Source organism: Oncorhynchus mykiss, chromosome 26 (genome assembly GCF_057628025.1).
Source record: "Oncorhynchus mykiss isolate SJ-2025 chromosome 26, ASM5762802v1, whole genome shotgun sequence".
Taxonomy (NCBI): domain Eukaryota; kingdom Metazoa; phylum Chordata; class Actinopteri; order Salmoniformes; family Salmonidae; genus Oncorhynchus; species Oncorhynchus mykiss.
In genome coordinates, this window is record NC_143047.1 from 13,755,001 (window position 1) to 13,773,762 (window position 18,762).

An 18,762-nucleotide genomic window follows, 5' to 3' on the forward strand; every position below is an offset into this window, starting at 1 on the left:
CTGACCTTCTCTCCTCTCCTCTCCTCTCCTCTGCACAAACACACACACACTCTGCACAAACACATACACACACTCTGCCGGCCGGCCGGCTGCGTGCTCCCGCCCACTGCCATCTGCTCCTCTCATTAATTAGAAGACGGCCAACTTCACCTGCACCGCCCGCACTCAAATTACAATAATTACCTCTCACATGCACAAGCCCGCCACCCCGCTCCCCACCCCGCTGCCCAGCACACTCCGGCTGCAGGTCACTGTGCTGTGACATTGTCACCTGGCGAACCAACCGGCAGGGGGACCAGGCAACAGACACTATCACCTTCAACCAACAGCATGGCCTACCCTGCCATGAGTGACCAATAAGGACACTTTCCTGTTATAAACTGGTTACCAATGTAATTAAAGCAGTAAAAACAAAATGTTTTGTCATACCCGTGATATACTGTCTGATATACCACGGCTTTCAGCCAATCAGCATTCAGGGCTCGAACCACCCAGTTTATAATAGTATACAACCCCCTGGTCATACCTTCAGTATGTTTCTGCTACCACTGTGGGCTGAGTTATGACACCTCAAAGTGGGGCTCTTAGTGTCTATGAGGACTGGTGTTTGTCAGGCAGCAGCCTGCGAGCTACACACTGCATGGTCTGCCTCTCTGCTTCTTTCCACAGAGGAGGCCGGTGAGACTCCATCACTGCACTATAACATCTCTCTATTGGCATGTGGCTTTGGCACAAGAGACCGTATCTCTTTTAAAATAACTTTTTTTTTCCTCCTGTGGTATTTTTCCGTCTGCCCATTAAACGTGAGGGAGACATCCATACAAGAGTGGTAGTAGCAGAGACGGAATAAACTCCAGTGGGGTAATGAATGGTTTTCTTTAAGAGAGGCACTTAATGATGAAGTGGGGACATCTGCCTTTGGAGAAGAGTGGCGGGCGGTGGGGATGTTTGGTGGTAATGTGCGGTAATGCTGAACGGCTGTAGTGTGGTTTCACCTTTGGATCTCTCCATCTATTGTCTGTCTATTATCAGCTGTTCTTTACCGCCAGGGCCAATTGAATAGTCAATTCATGTGATGTCCTGCAGAGAAAATGTCCTCAGTTTTTACAGATGCATTTAGAGAAGAATCCACTGACGGATATCAGAGTTCATGGAGGCTCAAGTGAGTGACTTTTTGGCCATGATGAGTCATCCACACAGAGTAATCTTTTTTAAGTTACATTTATTTGTCTTTTATACACGGTGTATACAAAACATTAGGAACACCTGCTCTTTCCATGGCATAGACTGACCAGCTGAATCCAGGTGAAAGCTCTGTCATACCCGTGATATACTGTCTGATATACCACTTCTTGATGTAATTCATTAAATCCACTTCAATCACTGTAGATGAACGGTAGGAGAAAATTGAGACATGGATTGTGCACGTTTCAATTGAATGGGTGAATGGGCAAGACAAAGGATTTAAGAGCCTTTGAACGGGCTATGGTACTAGGTGCCAGCCACACCGGTTTGTGTCAAGAACTGCAACTCTGCTGGGTTTTTCACGCCCAACAGTTTCCTGTGTTTATCAAGAATGGTCCACCACACAAAGGACATCCAGCCAACTTGACACAACTGTGGGAAGCATTGCAGTCAACACGGGCCAGTATCCCTGTGGAACGCTTTCGACACCTTGTAGAGTCCATGCCCTGATGAATTGAGGCTGTTCTGAGGGCAAAAAGGGGAGGGGTGCAACTGGAATATTAGGAAGGTGTTCCTAATGTTCAGCATACAGAGTGTGTATCTAGTTTAGAATGTCTTCTAATCCTATTTAGTTTGAGATGTTTCATTAAATACTATTGCTTCCAACCCAATTCCTTCTGTCTTTCACTAGGCTAGAGCAATGTTGTTACTTTGTCTGTCTGGCAGCGATGCCAATAGGCTGTCTCATCGATGTGCTTCTTCTTCTACTCTCTGACGCCCAATACAGTTCTGCTCACTCATTATCCTGGCTGGCACAGACACCAGCTCCATATTGCATTTTCTGGCCTTGAAACTGAGAGGCGCCGTTTTGTGAATTGAATATCTGGCAATTGACCCACTGTGGAGTCTGATCATCACACCCATGAGATGAGAGATCGGAGTAAGTGCATGGGAGGGGAGGGGGGTTCACGGGCGGGCAGCTGTCTTTCACCTGTACACCGCTAAAGGGGAAAAGAGAGGTGAGAGAGGCCTTTCAATTCCAGGCCACCTATTCCAGAAGTTCACACCATGGGAGATGATCAGGTTATTCCAGGTTATGTGCACATGTTAGCCTAGGCTTCTAGAAACAGTTTGGCCCGTTCGGTTGGTGTGCAAAATACATCATCTACCATGCCTCTGTAACGCATGATGATATTGTGTAAATATATATAACAGAATAATATAGCACAGCACTTCCACTGATTTGTGACAACAGGCCAGGACCTGGTCCGAATACTTTGAACATCCATCCTTCCTCCAATCACGTATCACTCAAGGACGGCGGCCACAAGATATCAAAACAAAACCAAGGCCTCTAGATGTGGGACTACTTTCAGTCGGTACTTTGATGTGGGAGTTGTGGTGAGGTACAGGTACCGCCACAGGAAGGAAGACACGACAGATGCGAGAGCACAAAGCCCTAGAAACCACAACCTTGACCGAACAACTGTATATTTACGCCTCCATGTTCCATCACACAAGGAGCTCTCCACCAGCAGAGGCACCACATCATGTGCCGTTAGCTTCATTTGTGTGGGCCTACTATACCTAGAAGAGCGCATTTATGTTAAGACCACCTGTATCCAGAGAAAGGCAGACGCCTTATGGCCCCACAATTGCCATGAACAAACATTGCTGGGAAAAGTGGTCAAATCCATATTTATGTTGACGTAAAGATGTATTATCTTCTCTGTTGTTTGCGATGAAAAAGGCCTACTAGTTATTGATACTAGTCTACCATTAATATTATAGGCCTATGAAAAGTTGTCTTATCAAGTGTCTGATATGGCTTATCGAAGCTACAATGCTTTCAATTTGGCTGATACATTGTTGCCTCTTCATCACAAATTCTACATCGGCACAATTGTTTTAGCCTATAATTGTATTTTTTTTTTCTCCAAATAAGAGAACCATCATCCACTGCGACTGCAGTGTCTGTGTCAAAATGAAACCATTAATAGGGAAACATTTGGATTCAACGCCACCAATGGGGAAGCACTGAAACTATACTGAACACTAATGTTTACAGTTTAATAACATGAATGAAAGTTCCCGTAAAAATAGCTGACAATGCTTTAGGCAACAACGAAAAAAGTCAAGAAAAACGGTATAATAACACATGATTTCTAATCGATAAGGGAATTATTTTATTGCCCTTGAAAATACAACTTTTGACATGCTATTTGACATAATATAGGAAGAGCATTGGTTGTCATTTAAGATCGGCATAATAATATCTGCAGTTATATTAACATCATGGACATGTAAAATCACGTCTTTACTATGCTATGCTACCTAGCTAAATAGTGATTATCACCCAACCTCACCATCTAGCCTCGGCTATAGTTCATAAAATAGGTGTACAAATTCAAGGGTACAAAATAGGCTACACAATAAAATGCAATATGTGCTTTATGCCAGAAACAACCGTGTCCAAACGTCTCTCTCGCATCGAACAAGCACACAATCAGTAGGCTATAATTTATCCTTTGCAATAAACATGTAGCCTAATAGTGTGACTTACTTTGTGAAGGTCGGGTTCAGGTTCAGGTAATTGCAGCGAAAATAATCCAGACCAAAGAATGACGATTATAACGCCCCGATCCTCATTATTTGGAAGAAAGGATAAAGCCTTCGGAGATATTGAACACCATTCATTAAGGTGTTATTCCTTCTCTCTGATAATGAAAGGTATTGAGAGAGAGAGAGAGGAGAAAAAAAAAAGATAAATTCGACACTTTTACAGTCAAACAAAAAAAAATATTTGTTTCCTTTGGATTCAAAGCGGTGTTGTTGACTTTTCGGGTTCAATAAATGATGAGGTAATTCACTTCTTATATATAAATTGATAACTATTTTGCAAAGCTAGATAGAGCTGTGCGATCCTTTAGTACATAGACGTCTTTGGTTTACTGTCCCGTTTTTGATGGTAAAAAACAACAGTTTATCTGGATTTAGATGGGGGGGGGGGGGGAAATCACAACTTCTCTCCGTTATCTAAATGTGAGCTGTTTCTTTAGATCTCGTGTTCTGTTAGCAAGGGGAGGATAATACAGTAAAGAAACCACAAAGATAGTTGATTTAGCTAACTATTAACATGTGTGCTCACCGTCAGCAAACCGATACAAAATATCAATATTTTGTGTAATCTTAAAATTGTCAAGAGAAAATAGGCTACTTCACAAATCCGTGTCCGATGCGCGCCGTGGGTTTACATCCAATGTAAAAATATGAAATTCATCTGGGCATATGGATCCTCTTGTTCCAAATGCTACTCCTCGGTAGACGACTTTGAAACAATCGTGCAAATTAGTTTTACAATATCAAGTCTTTATACATCCGTAAAATGAGTCTCCCTTTGTTTGATAATGTCGAAGCCGAGTGAAAACACTCGGTTTTGCTCAGCAGACACCGCGCTTCTCAGACCGTCATTTGCCCACGGATCCAACTGTTCAGGCATCGAGGACCGCTCATTCCACTGAAACAATTGGCTTGAGATGCTGTTGTCAACTCCAGTCAGTAAAAAACATTCATCATATTTCGAGCGCTTAAATGGTTCTCTTTGTTGTCGCTCATTTCGTGTTTTGGTTCATTTTTGTAGTTTTCGATTATTTTTGAGCTCGCGGGTCTAGTGTGCAGTCTTGTGATTCTCTCTATCCCTCTGTAGCCGTCTGTCTGCGTTTAAATCGCCATCTGGAGCAGGATGCGTACGGAGCTCCTAACCTCTCTCTCTCGCTCTCTCTCGCTCTCTCTCTCTCTCTCTCTCCCTCTCCTCCTCTTTCCTCATCAGATATACGAGTTGACAGCCTCCTTGCTGCTCGATTCTGCAATAGCATTGACAATTGACAGCACGCGTCCAATCTCCATATTGTCAATTTTTTTTCTCGCATAATAAAACTCATGAAACTATGACCTCACGCACACACACAGACACACACTGTGCACAAATCTAGGCTATTGATTTATACTGGAAACAAGTACAGAAGTTTACATCATGTTCTTTAGTAAATTCTAGAAATGCAATGTTTTCACCCAGGTGAGGTTTTTACTTCTTCAGCCCTATTGGATTTATTAACTCTCTTCACTGGCATAGGCCTATTTTATGTGCAAAGAAACAACGAATATTTGTAGCCTAGTGTTAAATTAGCCTAATTCCATAATTTAGTTTAGCATATATAGCCGACATCAAATAGTCAGAGGGGGTTGATAAAGTGTAAATACGGGCGTCTACAGTAGCTATAATACCATTCTCTAGTATTAATACCATTCTCTATGCATTCTGTATTGTCTGACATTTTCCCCATAGAGAATCATTTCCCCAAGTCTACCCATGGGGGCCGCTGTTTCCTCACATCAGCAGACAGCAGCTCGAAAACCACCTCACCCGTCGCCTAGGCAATCTCCCAGTGCAATGCCCTCAACATCATCTCATCATTTCTACCAATGGCCACCCAATTAAGTGCTCGTTCAGACACTTGACAATCAGTGGACATTTTCCTCTTACTTCTCAACAGACAATGGTAGAAAATAAATACACAATGTCTGCTTTAGCCTAGGGAGGCCTAATCTTGTTCACCTGACACTTTCGCCCATGGTCAAGGCACATTTATTTATCTGCACCAAATAAAACAAGTGATAGGCAACAATATAGATGAAATAATATGTTTAAAAAAATACCGGTGTGCAGTAGCTATCACAAAAGGTGATTTTGGCTGAAAGGTGTCTGTAAACAATATGTGGTTGGTGGTGGTTGGATTTGCACCTCCAGAATCTGCAGGCAAACACCATAGTGCGACTGTTCTACCGTTATTCCATCCTACATCCTCAGAGTGTGTGTGTGTTTGAGTGAATGCTGTGTGTGTGTGTGTGTGTGTGTTTGAGTGAATGCTGTGTGTGTGTGTGTGTGTGTGTGTGTGTTTGAGTGAATGCTGTGTGTGTGTGTGTTTGAGTGAATACATATGATGGCTTTGCGTTTAGCACAAATGCCCATGCCTAGTTAGCTAAGAGTTTGCCTCGTAGGCCTGTTTGCATTAGACGCCGGAAATTTGAAAAATTCTAAAAGTAAACGGTGCTCATTTATTGATGCATTGAACCGTCGCGCACCACCGTTCATCTGGTTTCACTAGCTGAGAATTCTACACCCGTGTGCCCTTTACGCTTTGTTGCAGACACGGAGGAAGAGGGGTAGCCTACTGAAGACAAAACAAACACTCTCCTCCTCACCTCTACTGTGTCTATAGAACTAACAAAGTCAGTCAAGAGTACACAGAGACAGCTGCTATCCAGTGTGTCCTGTCTCACCAGTCAGGTGTCTGGGGTGTGAGGTGTTCTCTCAGATACAGGTAAGGGGAACTGTCTAAAGGGGACGAGTTGTTTCTGTGTATTACTGACCATCTCAGATGTCAAACAGGTTATGCAGTTTGGAGGTAATCCATCACACTTATAATCTGTATGATTATTGACATGATTAGTGAATGGCCACAGACCCATAAGCAAATCAGTAGGAACAGGGATCTCTATCCGCCATTATAACCAAGCATAAGGGACTGGAGTGAGTGAGTTGTGGCCTAAAATTATTGCTCTCAGTTGGGGGGAGAACTGATAAGGTATATTGTGTAGTACCTGCCATTGCAATTTGTTCTTCTCTTTATGACAGCTGCCACGATTCTCTCTCTACCATATCAAAGTCTGATCCATCCAGTGAGCAGTCTCAGGATGAATCAGATATTCTACAGCTCTGTCTGCCTCACTCAGAGTTTTCTCGAGAAAGAGAGCTGGTTGTGTGTTGTTTACACACCAATCCATGCATTTCCGAAGATAAACAATTTCTCAATACTTACCGTTTTAATAATTCAGACACCAACACTATAACTGGCTACTGTGCTGCATTGGGCTTAGAATGGTGGAAGAATTAAACACACACACCCAGACCCTCACACACTCCCCAATGCAAGTAACCCATCCTATCAGGGTCTCCATGTGGCATCCTGGGATTTGGGTTGTCAGAGAGATGGATGGTGGATCGTCCCAGGACTTGATGGAGTGGTAAAAGCCCCTCTCTTTCCTGCTGGGGAGTTATAGCCTTGCATGTTCTGGCCCTGCAGGTCCATCTGAGGGCCACACACACTGTGTGTGTGTGTGTGTGTGTGTAAAACTGAATGTAAAGGTATGTTTTCGATTGAATATCCTTATGTTTACCTGGGTCCTTTGGTTTAATTCGAGTAAATAATACTGGATGTTGAGAGGTGATGGGTGGGTAGGGGGGACCATGAGTGACAGTGTGTGGGGCATGGGGTGAAACCAAAAAGGATTCCTGTCACCATGATAGCATTATGATTGACGGTGTGCTATTCTCCTCTGGGAATACGGGCAGGCGGCTTGTCAGCTCCCCAAATGACAGCCCCTCATTCTTTTCTTAATTTTGTCTTTTGTCGGGTGATGTGTTTGGATGGGATGACCCTCCATGTGGCGCGTCTGATAACTCCTCCCCACAACAGAAACACAAGGTGGGAACTAAATTGATCTCCCTCAATGAACTGAACTCCCTCCTTTCCCGACACTCGTCCTCAGACCCTGACTTCCTTTTGATGGCATTAATGAACACAAACGACCCGGCTTTGTCCTCCCTCTCTTTCTCCCCTGTCTTTCTTTTGTTCTCTCCACCTCGTTGCGTTGCCTGTATCTGATGGTGGTGGAGGACTGGTCTGAGATGCGCAGGGTAGATTGAGGGGCTGATCATTGTGTAGGTATGGTAATGAAGGTCTCTGTGACAGACCCGGGGACACACGGGGCAGCGGTGGCTCTACGGGGAGAGAACTCACAGAGGTCTGGACTGGAGCATTTCCTCCACTCACACATTGTAAATCCTTTCCTCTCGCTCCAGTCACAGGCTGGCTGGCGTGTCGAAAAGAGATAAGGATGCTGTGCCTCTCGTCTGAAAGGAACGCAGCTCCATTGTGCTCTGCTGCTTGGATCCACATTCAGTGGACGCTGTTATTGAGTTGCCATTAAAGGCAGCAGTGTAAAAGTACATTATTTTGGGGAGAAGCGGTTAACACAAAATCGTCTCTTTCTCTCTAAATGGAAAACGTATCGTGCTCAGGATTATACTGTGTGTTCGTTGCTACACTTTCTGATGCAACCCACGGCACTGGTGCGGCAAAGTAAACGCAAAATCAAATCAGATTCAATTTGAATGGGCCACATACACATATTTCGCAGATGTTACCGCGGGTGTAGCGAGAGCTTTTCGCTATAGAAACATTCCCATGGTTGTTTTTGACACTCACGTTGAAGTTTGCTATTTTGAGGTGGTATGACCGTGGAAGCCGTGTGCTATCTGGCAGCTTTCATATCAGCGTCGTGAACGTCTTTAAAGTCACCAGACGATGCCAAGGAATATAAAACGCAGGAGGAGAGAGAGACAGACAGAGAGCTCCTCTGCTATAATGTAGCATCGGATCATTGCTCCGTCTAGTCAAGCACACGTTTGATGCTGGTTTTACAAATTGCATCCATATAGACCCTCTGACATTCTATTTGCAGTCGTGCAGTAAAGTGGCCGTTCCAAAGCATGATGGGAATTTAAACTCAAAATGATGCTCTCTTCGTTTTAAACAGTAATTCTCCTACATTATTTTTAATTCGTAGCAGGGCCAGAGGACACGCACGTACCTACGCACGCACGCACACACACACACACACACACACACACACACACACACACACACACACACACACACACACACACACACACACATACGCACACACACACACACTGTACTCTGCTTAGCTCAGCGTCTGTGAAAGAGGAGACCCCGAGGTCAGCGGTGGCTGGTGACCAGCCCTGCTAAAGGATCAGGAAATAGCACCTCGTTAAAGTGAAATGTTTACTAAAGAGCGGGATGTAGGAGCAGGAGAGAAAGTCAATTGGGCAGCAGTAGAAAGTTCTCAATTTACCCTGTTTTCACCTGAATACATCCACATGTATTCAGGCAAGCAATTGTGTCCACATTGGCATGCAAGAGAGAGAGAGGGAGAATGTGTGTGTGCAGACAGTTGGTAGTGCTGGGACTGAAGATAGCAAGGAGAGGGGCATGGTGCACTGTATCAAGTAGCGAACATCTGTTCTTCACAGAAACCGCAAAGCTGGTGCAGATGAAATAGAGAGGATAACGGCTCCCTGTCTCTCTCTACCCCTGTCTCTCTCTACCCCTGTCTCTCTCTTCCCCTGTCTCTCTCTATCCCCTGTCTCTCTTTACCCCCGTCTCTCTTTACCCCCGTCTCTCTCTATCCCTGTCGCTCTCTACCCCTGTCTCTCTCTATCCCTGTCTGTCTCTATCCCCTGTCTCTCTCTATCCCTGTCTGTCTCTATCCCCTGTCTCTCTCTATCCCTGTCGCTCTCTACCCCTGTCTCTCTTTATCCCTGTCTCTCTCTACCCCTGTCTCTCTCTATCCCCTGTCTCTCTCTACCCCTGTCTCTTTCTATCCCCTGTCTCTCTCTACCCCTGTCTCTCTCTATCCCCTGTCTCTCTCTACTCCCTGTCTCTCTCTATCCCCTGTCTCTCTCTACCCCTGTCTCTCGCTATCCCCTGTCTCTCTCTATCCCTGTCTCTCTCTATCCCCTGTCTCTCTCTATCCCCTTTCTCTCTCTATCCCCGTCTCTCTCTATCCCCTGTCTCTCTCTATCCCCTGTCTCTCTCTACCCCTGTCGCTCTCTACCCCTGTCTCTCTCTATCCCCTGTCTCTCTCTAACCCCTGTCTCTCTCTATCCCTGTCTCTCTCTATCCCTGTCTCTCTCTATCCCCTGTCTCTCTCTATCCCCTGACTCTCTCTATCCCCTGTCTCTCCCTATCCCCTGTCTCTCTCTACCCCCTGTCTCTCTCTATCCCCTGTCTCTCTCTATCCCCTGTCTCTCTCTACCCCTGTCTCTCTCTACCCCTGTCTCTCTCTTCCCCTGTCTCTCTCTATCCCCTGTCTCTCTCTATCCCCTGTCTCTCTCTATCCCTGTCTCTCTCTATCCCTGTCTGTCTCTCTCTATCCCTGTCTCTCTCTATCCCCTCTCTTTCTACCCCATGTCTCTCTCTATCCCCTGTCTCTCTCTATCCCTGTCTCTCTCTACTCCCTGTCTCTCTCTATTCCCTGTCTCTCTCTTCCCCCTGTCTCTCTCTACCCCTGTCTCTCTCTACCCTGTCTCTCTCTACCCTGTCTCTCTCTATCCCTGTCTCTCTCTACCCCTGTCTCTCTCTACCCCTGTCTCTCTCTACCCTCTGTCTCTCTCTACCCCCTGTCTCTCTCTACCCCCTGTCTCTCTCTACCACTGTCTCTCTCTACCCCTGTCTCTCTCTATCCCCTGTCTCTCTCTACCACCGTCTCTCTCTACCCTGTCTCTCTCTATCCCTGTCTCTCTCTACCACTGTCTCTCTCTACCCCATCTCTCTCTAGCCCCTGTCTCTTTCTACCCCTGTGTCTCTCTATCCCCGTCTCTCTCTATCCCTGTCGGTCTCTCTCTATCCCTGTCTGTCTCTCTCTATCCCTGTCTCTCTCTACCCCCTGTCTCTCTCTACCCCCCGTCTCTCTCTATCCCTGTGTCGTGTGTTTGGCTATGCCGGATTAAGTGATATGACATGCTATTCTATAAAATAATTTATCCGTAATTAATATTACCTGATTGAGCTAATCATGTAAATGTAATTAACTAGAAAGTCGGGGCACCACAAAATAATATTTATTGAGCTGTTATCTTCCGAATAAACTCTTAAAGACCTAGTAATATTTTACATCAATAGCAGTCAATATTAATCGTCACCTTAATTCAGTCTCATCTGAAAGTTGTACATTCTTGGTTATCTGCACGAACCCTGGCTAACAAGTTGAATCAGCAATACAAAATTGGGTTTAATTATATATTTGCTTAATACCTAACTAATCACACAGAGTTACACATACACATAATTAAATCATAACTTGATTACAAATTACGTCATAAAGGAAAACGTCCCTAGCGGGCGGAACAGATATGACAGCTGGTTACACAAAAGAAAAGGGCTGGGTTTGAGTGAAAGAGCGGGAAGACTGAGGAACAAAGGGCGAAGCTGTTTTATCGTAAATACAGTATCTTATGCATTCTAAATTACCGCCCATTTGGAAAAGGAAAATGCAATAAATATTTACTCTGAGCTGCGCTTCGGTAGGTTGGTGGTAGATGGAAGGCCGTGTTGCCCAACCGAGTCCTTTGAAGAATGTCTCTGGTTGTCAATTGGATACGTTGTAGTAACGTTGTTGTGTGGTAGACGGGATACTCTGTCTGTTCCTTCCTAACCTATGTTTGCAGCTGCTGTTGCTAACTCAACGGCTAGGAGGTATCACTTCTGTAGTGAATAAGAGTTGAAAGTTCATACCATTCGCAACCAAAGCTCACGCTGATGTTGGCTTCATTCTGTAGTTATTATCTGAACCATTCTGACATCGGACCGTCGTCCTACATCCTCGAAACAGGAAGTTATATTGTCGTCAAGGGCTTATATAGGAAGAGAGAGGAGGGCGTGTTTGAAAAGTTTTATAGCCCATGTCCCTTCACAGGGGCGGGCCACTGACTGAGCAGAAAAAACCCAAATCTCACATTTTAGAAGCTAAAATCACATTTCATCCCATCACGAATAATTTCATATTCAAACATTTAAATTGAACAACAATTCCATGTGAATCTGATAACTCTGATGTGTAGACTTTCCACTGTAGAGTTTATGTCATCTTATCATTGATGAGAATGTCTCAGATGACAACCAAACTGACATCATATTCATTAAGTACTACCGCATATGTTCCATTGGTCGGTTTACCAGAATATAGTTTCCCCCACCTTCTGATGTTCCCAGAATCTCTATGTTAACCAAGGGTTTTGCAAATGTAACATCAGTAGGGTAGAGAGAGGAAAAAGGTGGAAAGAGGTATTTATGACTGTCATAAACCTACCCCCCAGGCCAACGTCATGACACCTGTCTCTCCCTACCCCTGTCTCTCTCTACCACTGTCTCTCTCTACCCCCTGTCTCTCTCTACCCCTGTCTCTCTCTACCCCTGTCTCTCTCTACCCCTGTCTCTCTCTACCCCTGTCTGTCTCTATCCACTGTCTCTCTCTATCCACTGTCTCTCTCTATCTCCTGTCTCTCTCTATCCCCTGTCTCTCTCTATCCCTGTCTCTCTCTATCCACTGTCTCTCTTAACCCCTGTCTCTCTCTATCCCTGTCTGTCTCTCTCTATCCCTGGCTGTCTCTATCCACCGTCTCTCTCTATCCCATGTCTCTCTCTATCCCTGTCTCTCTCTATCCACTGTCTCTCTCAACCCCTGTCTCTCTCTATCCCCTGTCTCTCTCTACCACTGTCTCTCTCTACCCCTGTCTCTCTCTACCCCTGTCTCTCTCTACCACTGTCTCTCTCTACCCCCTGTCTCTCTCTACCCCTGTCTCTCTCTACACCTGTCTCTCTCTACCCCTGTCTCTCTCTACCCCTGTCTCTCTCTACCCTTGTCTGTCTCTATCCACTGTCTCTCTCTACCCCTGTCTCTCTCTACCACTGTCTCTCTCTATCCCCTGTCTCTCTCTACCCCTGTCTCTCTCTACCCCTGTCTCTCTCTATCCCCTGTCTCTCTACCCCTGTCTCTCTCTACCCCGTCTCTCTCTATCCCCTGTCTCTCTCTTTCCCCTGTCTCTCTCTCTATCCCCCCTCTCCCCCCTCCTTTCTCTCTCACATTCTCTCGCTCCCTCTAATTCTCTCTTTCTCATGATGATATCCCTCACAGACCCATCCCCCATCATCCTTGTTTTATACCCCTCTCTGTTAAGAGAACTAACATGTAATACAATCCAGTTGTGTGACGGAGGATGATAAGGTTGTTGATGAAGACAGAGAGGTAGGGTAGAATATATGTCAACCTTGGAGCCAGATGTCCTCAACACAGGAGTAGCCATTGAAGCGTGTGCACTGTAAATACATAAATGTCTCTCATGCACATAAAGCATATGCCTTTCTCTAGCCATGGAGGATTAGGAAGAGCTGAGCTTTTATGAAACCTATGATAGGAATAATCCAAAGCTTCGTTGTGATTTCATTCCACCTTTTCCCTCAAAGTCTCTGTCTAGATTCAGTCCACCCTTCCATCCTCCCTCTCTCCCGCCCCCCTCTCTTCCCCTGCCCTCCCCTCTCTCAGGGCCGGCTGTGAGGGTGTGCTGGTGTTGGCGGGCGGCAGTTCCTCATTGTGGTGTGCTGTGTGCTGTGTGCTGTGTGCGCGGTGATAAGACACAGGGAGAGGAGCCAGCGTGCCGACATATCCCTGCCACTGCGGTTATCAGCCGCCGCAGCTGTGCCTGAGCCCTGCGACATCTGCTCCCTCACAGGAAGCCTGCACCGCGTCTCATAACGCCTCACACACACACACACACACACACACACACACACACACACACACACACACACACACACACACACACACACACACACACACACACACACACACACACACACACACACACACACACACACACACAAAGAAAATATCACAAGGCCATTATCATTATGATGCTGCCTGAACGGTACCCCCCCAATAGGTAAACTACCTGATCAGACAAAGAGTTTTGTTTATAGGGACATTGGTTCCTCCCTGGAACATGAGGCAAGCCTGACGGATGGGGCCAGCGTTTACCTCAGTTCTGCTGGGTTTTTATCAGAGAATTACAGGGGACGCTTATGACTAAGCCTAATTATAGAGTGCTTATCACTGAAATGTCCACAAAGCTCATTACTGCCATGAAATGGGAGCTGCCGCAGGTAATTCACTATGTTGGGTATTAGTCCTCCTCTAAGACGGTACCCCTTTTAAATATTTAGAGTCTATAAAGTACAGCTTTAATGTCTGATGCTTGTGTTTCTCTGCTACTGGCCTCACTGATTTGTGAAGTTTTTACCTCAAGGTACTACTCCAGTTTTTACACCTCTTTAAGAATCAGTTACCAGATTTTCATTTACATTGTTGACAGCGTGTGCCTGAAAACAGTCCTCTCAGTGTTGAAAGAGGGGATTTGAGAAAGGAAGAAAGTATGAGACTAAGATAACAAGGACACTCCCATTTCCTTAGTGTTATGCCATATTTCTCCCTTAGCCAGTGATGCTGTTGAGTGTGCTGGTCAGATGGCTAGAAGCTAACAGACAGGAGAGGGATGGGGAAGGGAGGGGACTCCAGTAACCTAACTAACAGCCCTGATAGGGTCAGTAGTGTTTCTCGGGGTCCTGACCTGGGCTTGACAATGAATGAGCCTCGCTCAACCCTCCACCTTCCACCCTCCCCCTACCCTTCCACCCTCCCCCTAGCCCCTCAGAAACACAATAAAGGGAAGTGGGCTCCTCCATCTACCAGGGGAAGCCCAGAGGGAAGTCCCCATCCTCAGGTCCTCACCAGCCTGAACCCCCTTCCCTCCCTGTCCACTTGGACACGTGCCACTGACTTCTAATGTCTTTACAGTGTAGGGTTTTGACAGCAAACTATGCTTTCAGTAATGAAAACAAGTTGGGGTCTGCTTTGACCTTGAAAATCAAATGACAATTTTTAAAAATACGTTTCACCATAGTTACAGGAGCTACAGTAGGAAGCTAATTTCCATGTCTTGTCTGGAGCATGTGGCGCTAACTCAACGCAACCTGATTACACATCAATCACTCCAACGTAATGAGGAGAAGTGACAGCAGGAGTTTCTCCACAATCACTCGTCGCTGTAGCGAGCTGCCAACAGAGGCACAGCCTGTAGTACTTCTCATAACACAGAAAAGGATCACCACCTACCTTGGTTGGCTGTGCGGTGGCTCCTGGTTGCCAGGTTGGGGTTGCCAGATTCCAGCCTGTGAGGGTTCCGTCTGCACAGCATCCCCCTGTGACTGGTCAGCATCACCGTGGGAACCCTGGGAGGAGCGGTAAAATTGGCCGAGGTGGAGGCTGAGGTTGAGGCTCTCCGTAGATCAGACCTCCTCTGCCGCTCCAGGTGGACCTCGGCGGCCATACTCTGCATCCCCCCTCCCCACAGCAGTAATCCACAACGTTGTCCTGTCCTCTGTGTGTTTCTAGAACTCTCGACTGGACAGGGGACACACTAGACCACACAAGTCACTTTCTCTGTGTGTAGACCGGAGGGTTGATGTCCTTTCTCCTGTGTGCTTAGGGTGCTTACCGACTGACTGACTGACTAACCCACTGACTGACTGACTCATCCAGGCCTGGGGAGATCACAGAGTGAGTCCTCTTGCTCTCATGATTAGAACATGAGCCCAGCACAGCCAGATCACATGGCTGCCAGACAGAGAGATGTCTTTTTGTACTCGACTTCTTCTTCCTCCCACTCGAACAAGACTTTCTTTAAAGTTCCCCTTCCTTTTTACTTTATGCAGCTAACAGTCTTCAAATGACTCTTCCTTTACCTCGTACTTTCTTCCCGTCCACGACACGTCACCTCAGATGGATCGCGGCGCCACCAGACTTGTGTAATTATCTGTGTCCGATACTCTTTCTCTCCACCCAGTAGTCTCTCTCTCCCCTTCTCTTTCTCCGACTCACTCAACAGGAGTGTGTGAGGGAACAGTGTGTGTGTGTGTGTGTGTGTGTGTGTGAGTGGCAGGGGGAGGTCAGCTAACCTCGTGGCTCCTCGTTTCCTCGTTGTTCCGGCTGAGGGGCAGTGCACTGGCCTGAACCCTCCTCTAGTCCACACAGTGAAAGCAGAGCAGTGGCGCCCGTGTGAGCCGGGACTGAGTGCAACTGTAACAGTGTGGGTGTGTGTCTGTGTGTCCTGACCCCGCCGTGTGAAAGGGGTGGTTCCCCAGGGGAAGGTAAACAGTGCTGCTGGGTTGTGATAGCGGTAGACACCAGGCCTCGGCCTCCGTTGGGGCTTCCTCTGGCAGGAACCAGCTGTGTCTGTGGCCGGGCCGGGCAGCGCTGTCTTCCCTTTCCCTCCGGACACAGACAGGGCTCCTCCTGTTCCTAACACTTCCTCCCTACACCCTTCACTCCACCTCTCCTTCCCTCCGCCCAGCCAGCCCTACCCCCAACTTTGAACCCTATGGATAGCTCTGCCCCCCTGACGCTGTCCTTAGGGGTGTTGCTTCACCCCCTGGTTAGATACCGAGGGTCCTGTCCTCCCTTACTGTGGTTCTGTCAGTCCAGACGTCAAGTGTCCCCCTGCCCTGGCCTCTCAGCTCTGGTGTCCCAGTGGTGTGTGTGTGTGTGTGTGTGTGTGTGTGTGTGTGTGTGTGTGTGTGTGTGTGTGTGTGTGTGTGTGTGTGTGTGTGTGTGTGTGTGTGTGTGTGTGTGTGTGTGTGTGTGTGCGTGCGTGCGTGCGTGCGTGCGTGCGTGTGTGTGTATGCTCCAGCAGGGCCGGGTGAGGTAAAATCAGTAACAGGGGTTCCTCTGTGAAACGACAGAGAGGGTACAGCTGGGACCCCTCTGACCCGCAGAGCAGATCACACGGGGTGTTGTAGCTGGGACAGAAGTAGAGGGGATGTGAGCACACAGATGTGCCGTCCATCTGTCTGTCAGAGTGAAACCAGCACACAGATGGTGGACAGCAGAGTGGATGTGAGAGTAACGGGTGTGTGGGGTGAAGGGCAGTGTTCAATCATGTGACACATTTGGGACTTTGGAAACTATGAAATTATAGCTTGACAGTCAGTTGGTTTCATTTCCTTTTTGTATTCTAGGTGCTCTCTATGTTAGAGAGCCTTCCCTGACTCAACTGTGCACTAAGATTGAAGATTATTTTGGAAAAAAATACAACATCAAAAATAATTTGTTGGCATATTCAAGCTTTCCCAAAGACATCATCCAATCTGATGGAATCTGCCTCCATGTAGTATTCAGTGGAATGAATACATGTACCGAAGTTGGAATTGTTTCTTGCTTATATGTACTGTATGTAGGTGTGTCCAGCATTTCTCACTCCTAAACCTCTCATCATACTGACCCTCTCCATGGCTACATGTCAGTGCAGCGAGTTAACATGTGAAGACCAAAGGAAATCGCTGAGTAATAAATAGTATGTTCTCAAATCAAACCCTGGGATTGCCTTCTGAGAAGGAGAAGATGGCCCCAATTGGATTAGTGTGTATGTGCATGCTCCTGTGTGTTAGGCTGAGGAGGCCCCTGCCTGCCTCCCCTACTCTCAGATGTTGGCAGGTATAAAATATTTTTTTTTGGGGGGGGGGGGGGAGTGAGATAATGATTCCCACATAATCACTTTGGCCCAGTTCTGGCCCTGGCAGGTGCTATTGTGACCGAGCGGTGCTTTCTCTCCACAGATAAGGTCACGGGACTGGGGAGGGGACCGGAGCGAGGAGATGGTGGAGCGCTGCGTGGAGTGTTGGGCAAGCGGCTAGTCTGGCCTTATCTTCCGCAGCGGCTGTTGCTCGCAGCTCACAGATGTAGCAGGCTAGACTAGCCGTGTCAGAGAGATCCTTCTATCAGCGACACGCAGGCCTCTCTCCCCAAATTAAAACACAGCAGGAGGACGGACAAGCCCTAATTATCACTTTACCCATGAATCATCAGAAGGGAAAAGTAGGACTTTTGATAACAAATCTGGTGGAAAGTCATTAAATATACCAGCCTTATTTCAGATGAAAGATTCTCTCTTTCTATTTTTGTTTACATTTCCCTTCTCATTTTCTGAAACCGGAGTTGTGGTCTCATCTCTGGTAATGCGTGCTCATCCTCAAAAATCTGTCCTGTCGCTTTAAAAACAGGCAGAGAGGGGCCCTCCTGACTGGTGCAGCAGTCTAAGGCACTGCATCGCAGTGCTTGAGGCGCCACTACAGAGCTGGGTTCGATCCCGGGCTGTGTCGCAGCCGGCTGCGACCGGGAGACCCATGGGGCGGCGCACAATTGGCCCAGCGTCGCCCGGGTTAGGGCAGGGTTTGGCCGGCCGGGATGTCCTTGTCCCATCACGCTCTAGCGACTTCTTGTGGCGGGCAGGGCGCATGCACGCTGACTCTGGCCACAAGCTGCACTGTGTTTCCTCCGACACACTGGCTTCTGGGTTAAGCAAGAAGTGTGTCAAGAAGCAGTGCTGCTTGGCAGGGTTGTGTTTCGGAGGACGCATGGCTCTCGACCTTAGCCTCTCCCGAGTCCATAAGGGAGTTGCAGCGATGGGACAAGACTGTAACTACCAATTGGGGAGAAAATGGGGTAAAATAAAATATAGACAAGCCGAGAGGAACTTTTCACCTTTTGCATCAGGAGAAAGTCTAACAAGCCTCATGACTGCAGGGAGAGAGAGATAAAGAGAGAGGGAAGCAGCCAGATGGTGGAAAGTCCTCCTGCCAGACACTTGGTCACTTCAGAGTGGATGAACCGTTCACCTTTACCAAGTCCTTACTTGGGTTTTTCCTGCCGCAGGTACACACTGTACGGAACACTGTGGCTGGCTGGGGACTCTGGGAACACTGATTCTGTTTCTGTACTGCGTCACGCTGTTTGTTTTTAGGTGTTCATATCCGTGACACTGTT

The 18,762-nt window shown here is 47.0% G+C and overlaps 1 protein-coding gene across 17 annotated transcripts in view; it reads right to left on the reverse strand.

The window, feature by feature from the left end:
• LOC110506413 (transcriptional corepressor CBFA2T3) overlaps window positions 1–18,119 on the reverse strand; it is a 57,187-nt gene extending 39,068 nt beyond the window's left edge. For 3 of the 17 annotated variants that reach the window (XM_090222156.1, XM_090222155.1, XM_090222150.1), the window contains exon 1: window positions 15,054–16,567. In XM_090222156.1, coding sequence (XP_090078282.1) covers window positions 15,054–15,280 — 227 coding nt within the window. In that variant the 5' untranslated portion in view covers window positions 15,281–16,567. Of the gene's footprint in view, window positions 1–3,748; window positions 5,014–15,053 lie in introns of those variants that run through there. The other 14 variants (XM_090222165.1, XM_090222161.1, XM_090222167.1 and 11 more) reach the window with 8 other exon arrangements.
• Between the last annotated feature and the right edge of the window lie 643 nt (window positions 18,120–18,762).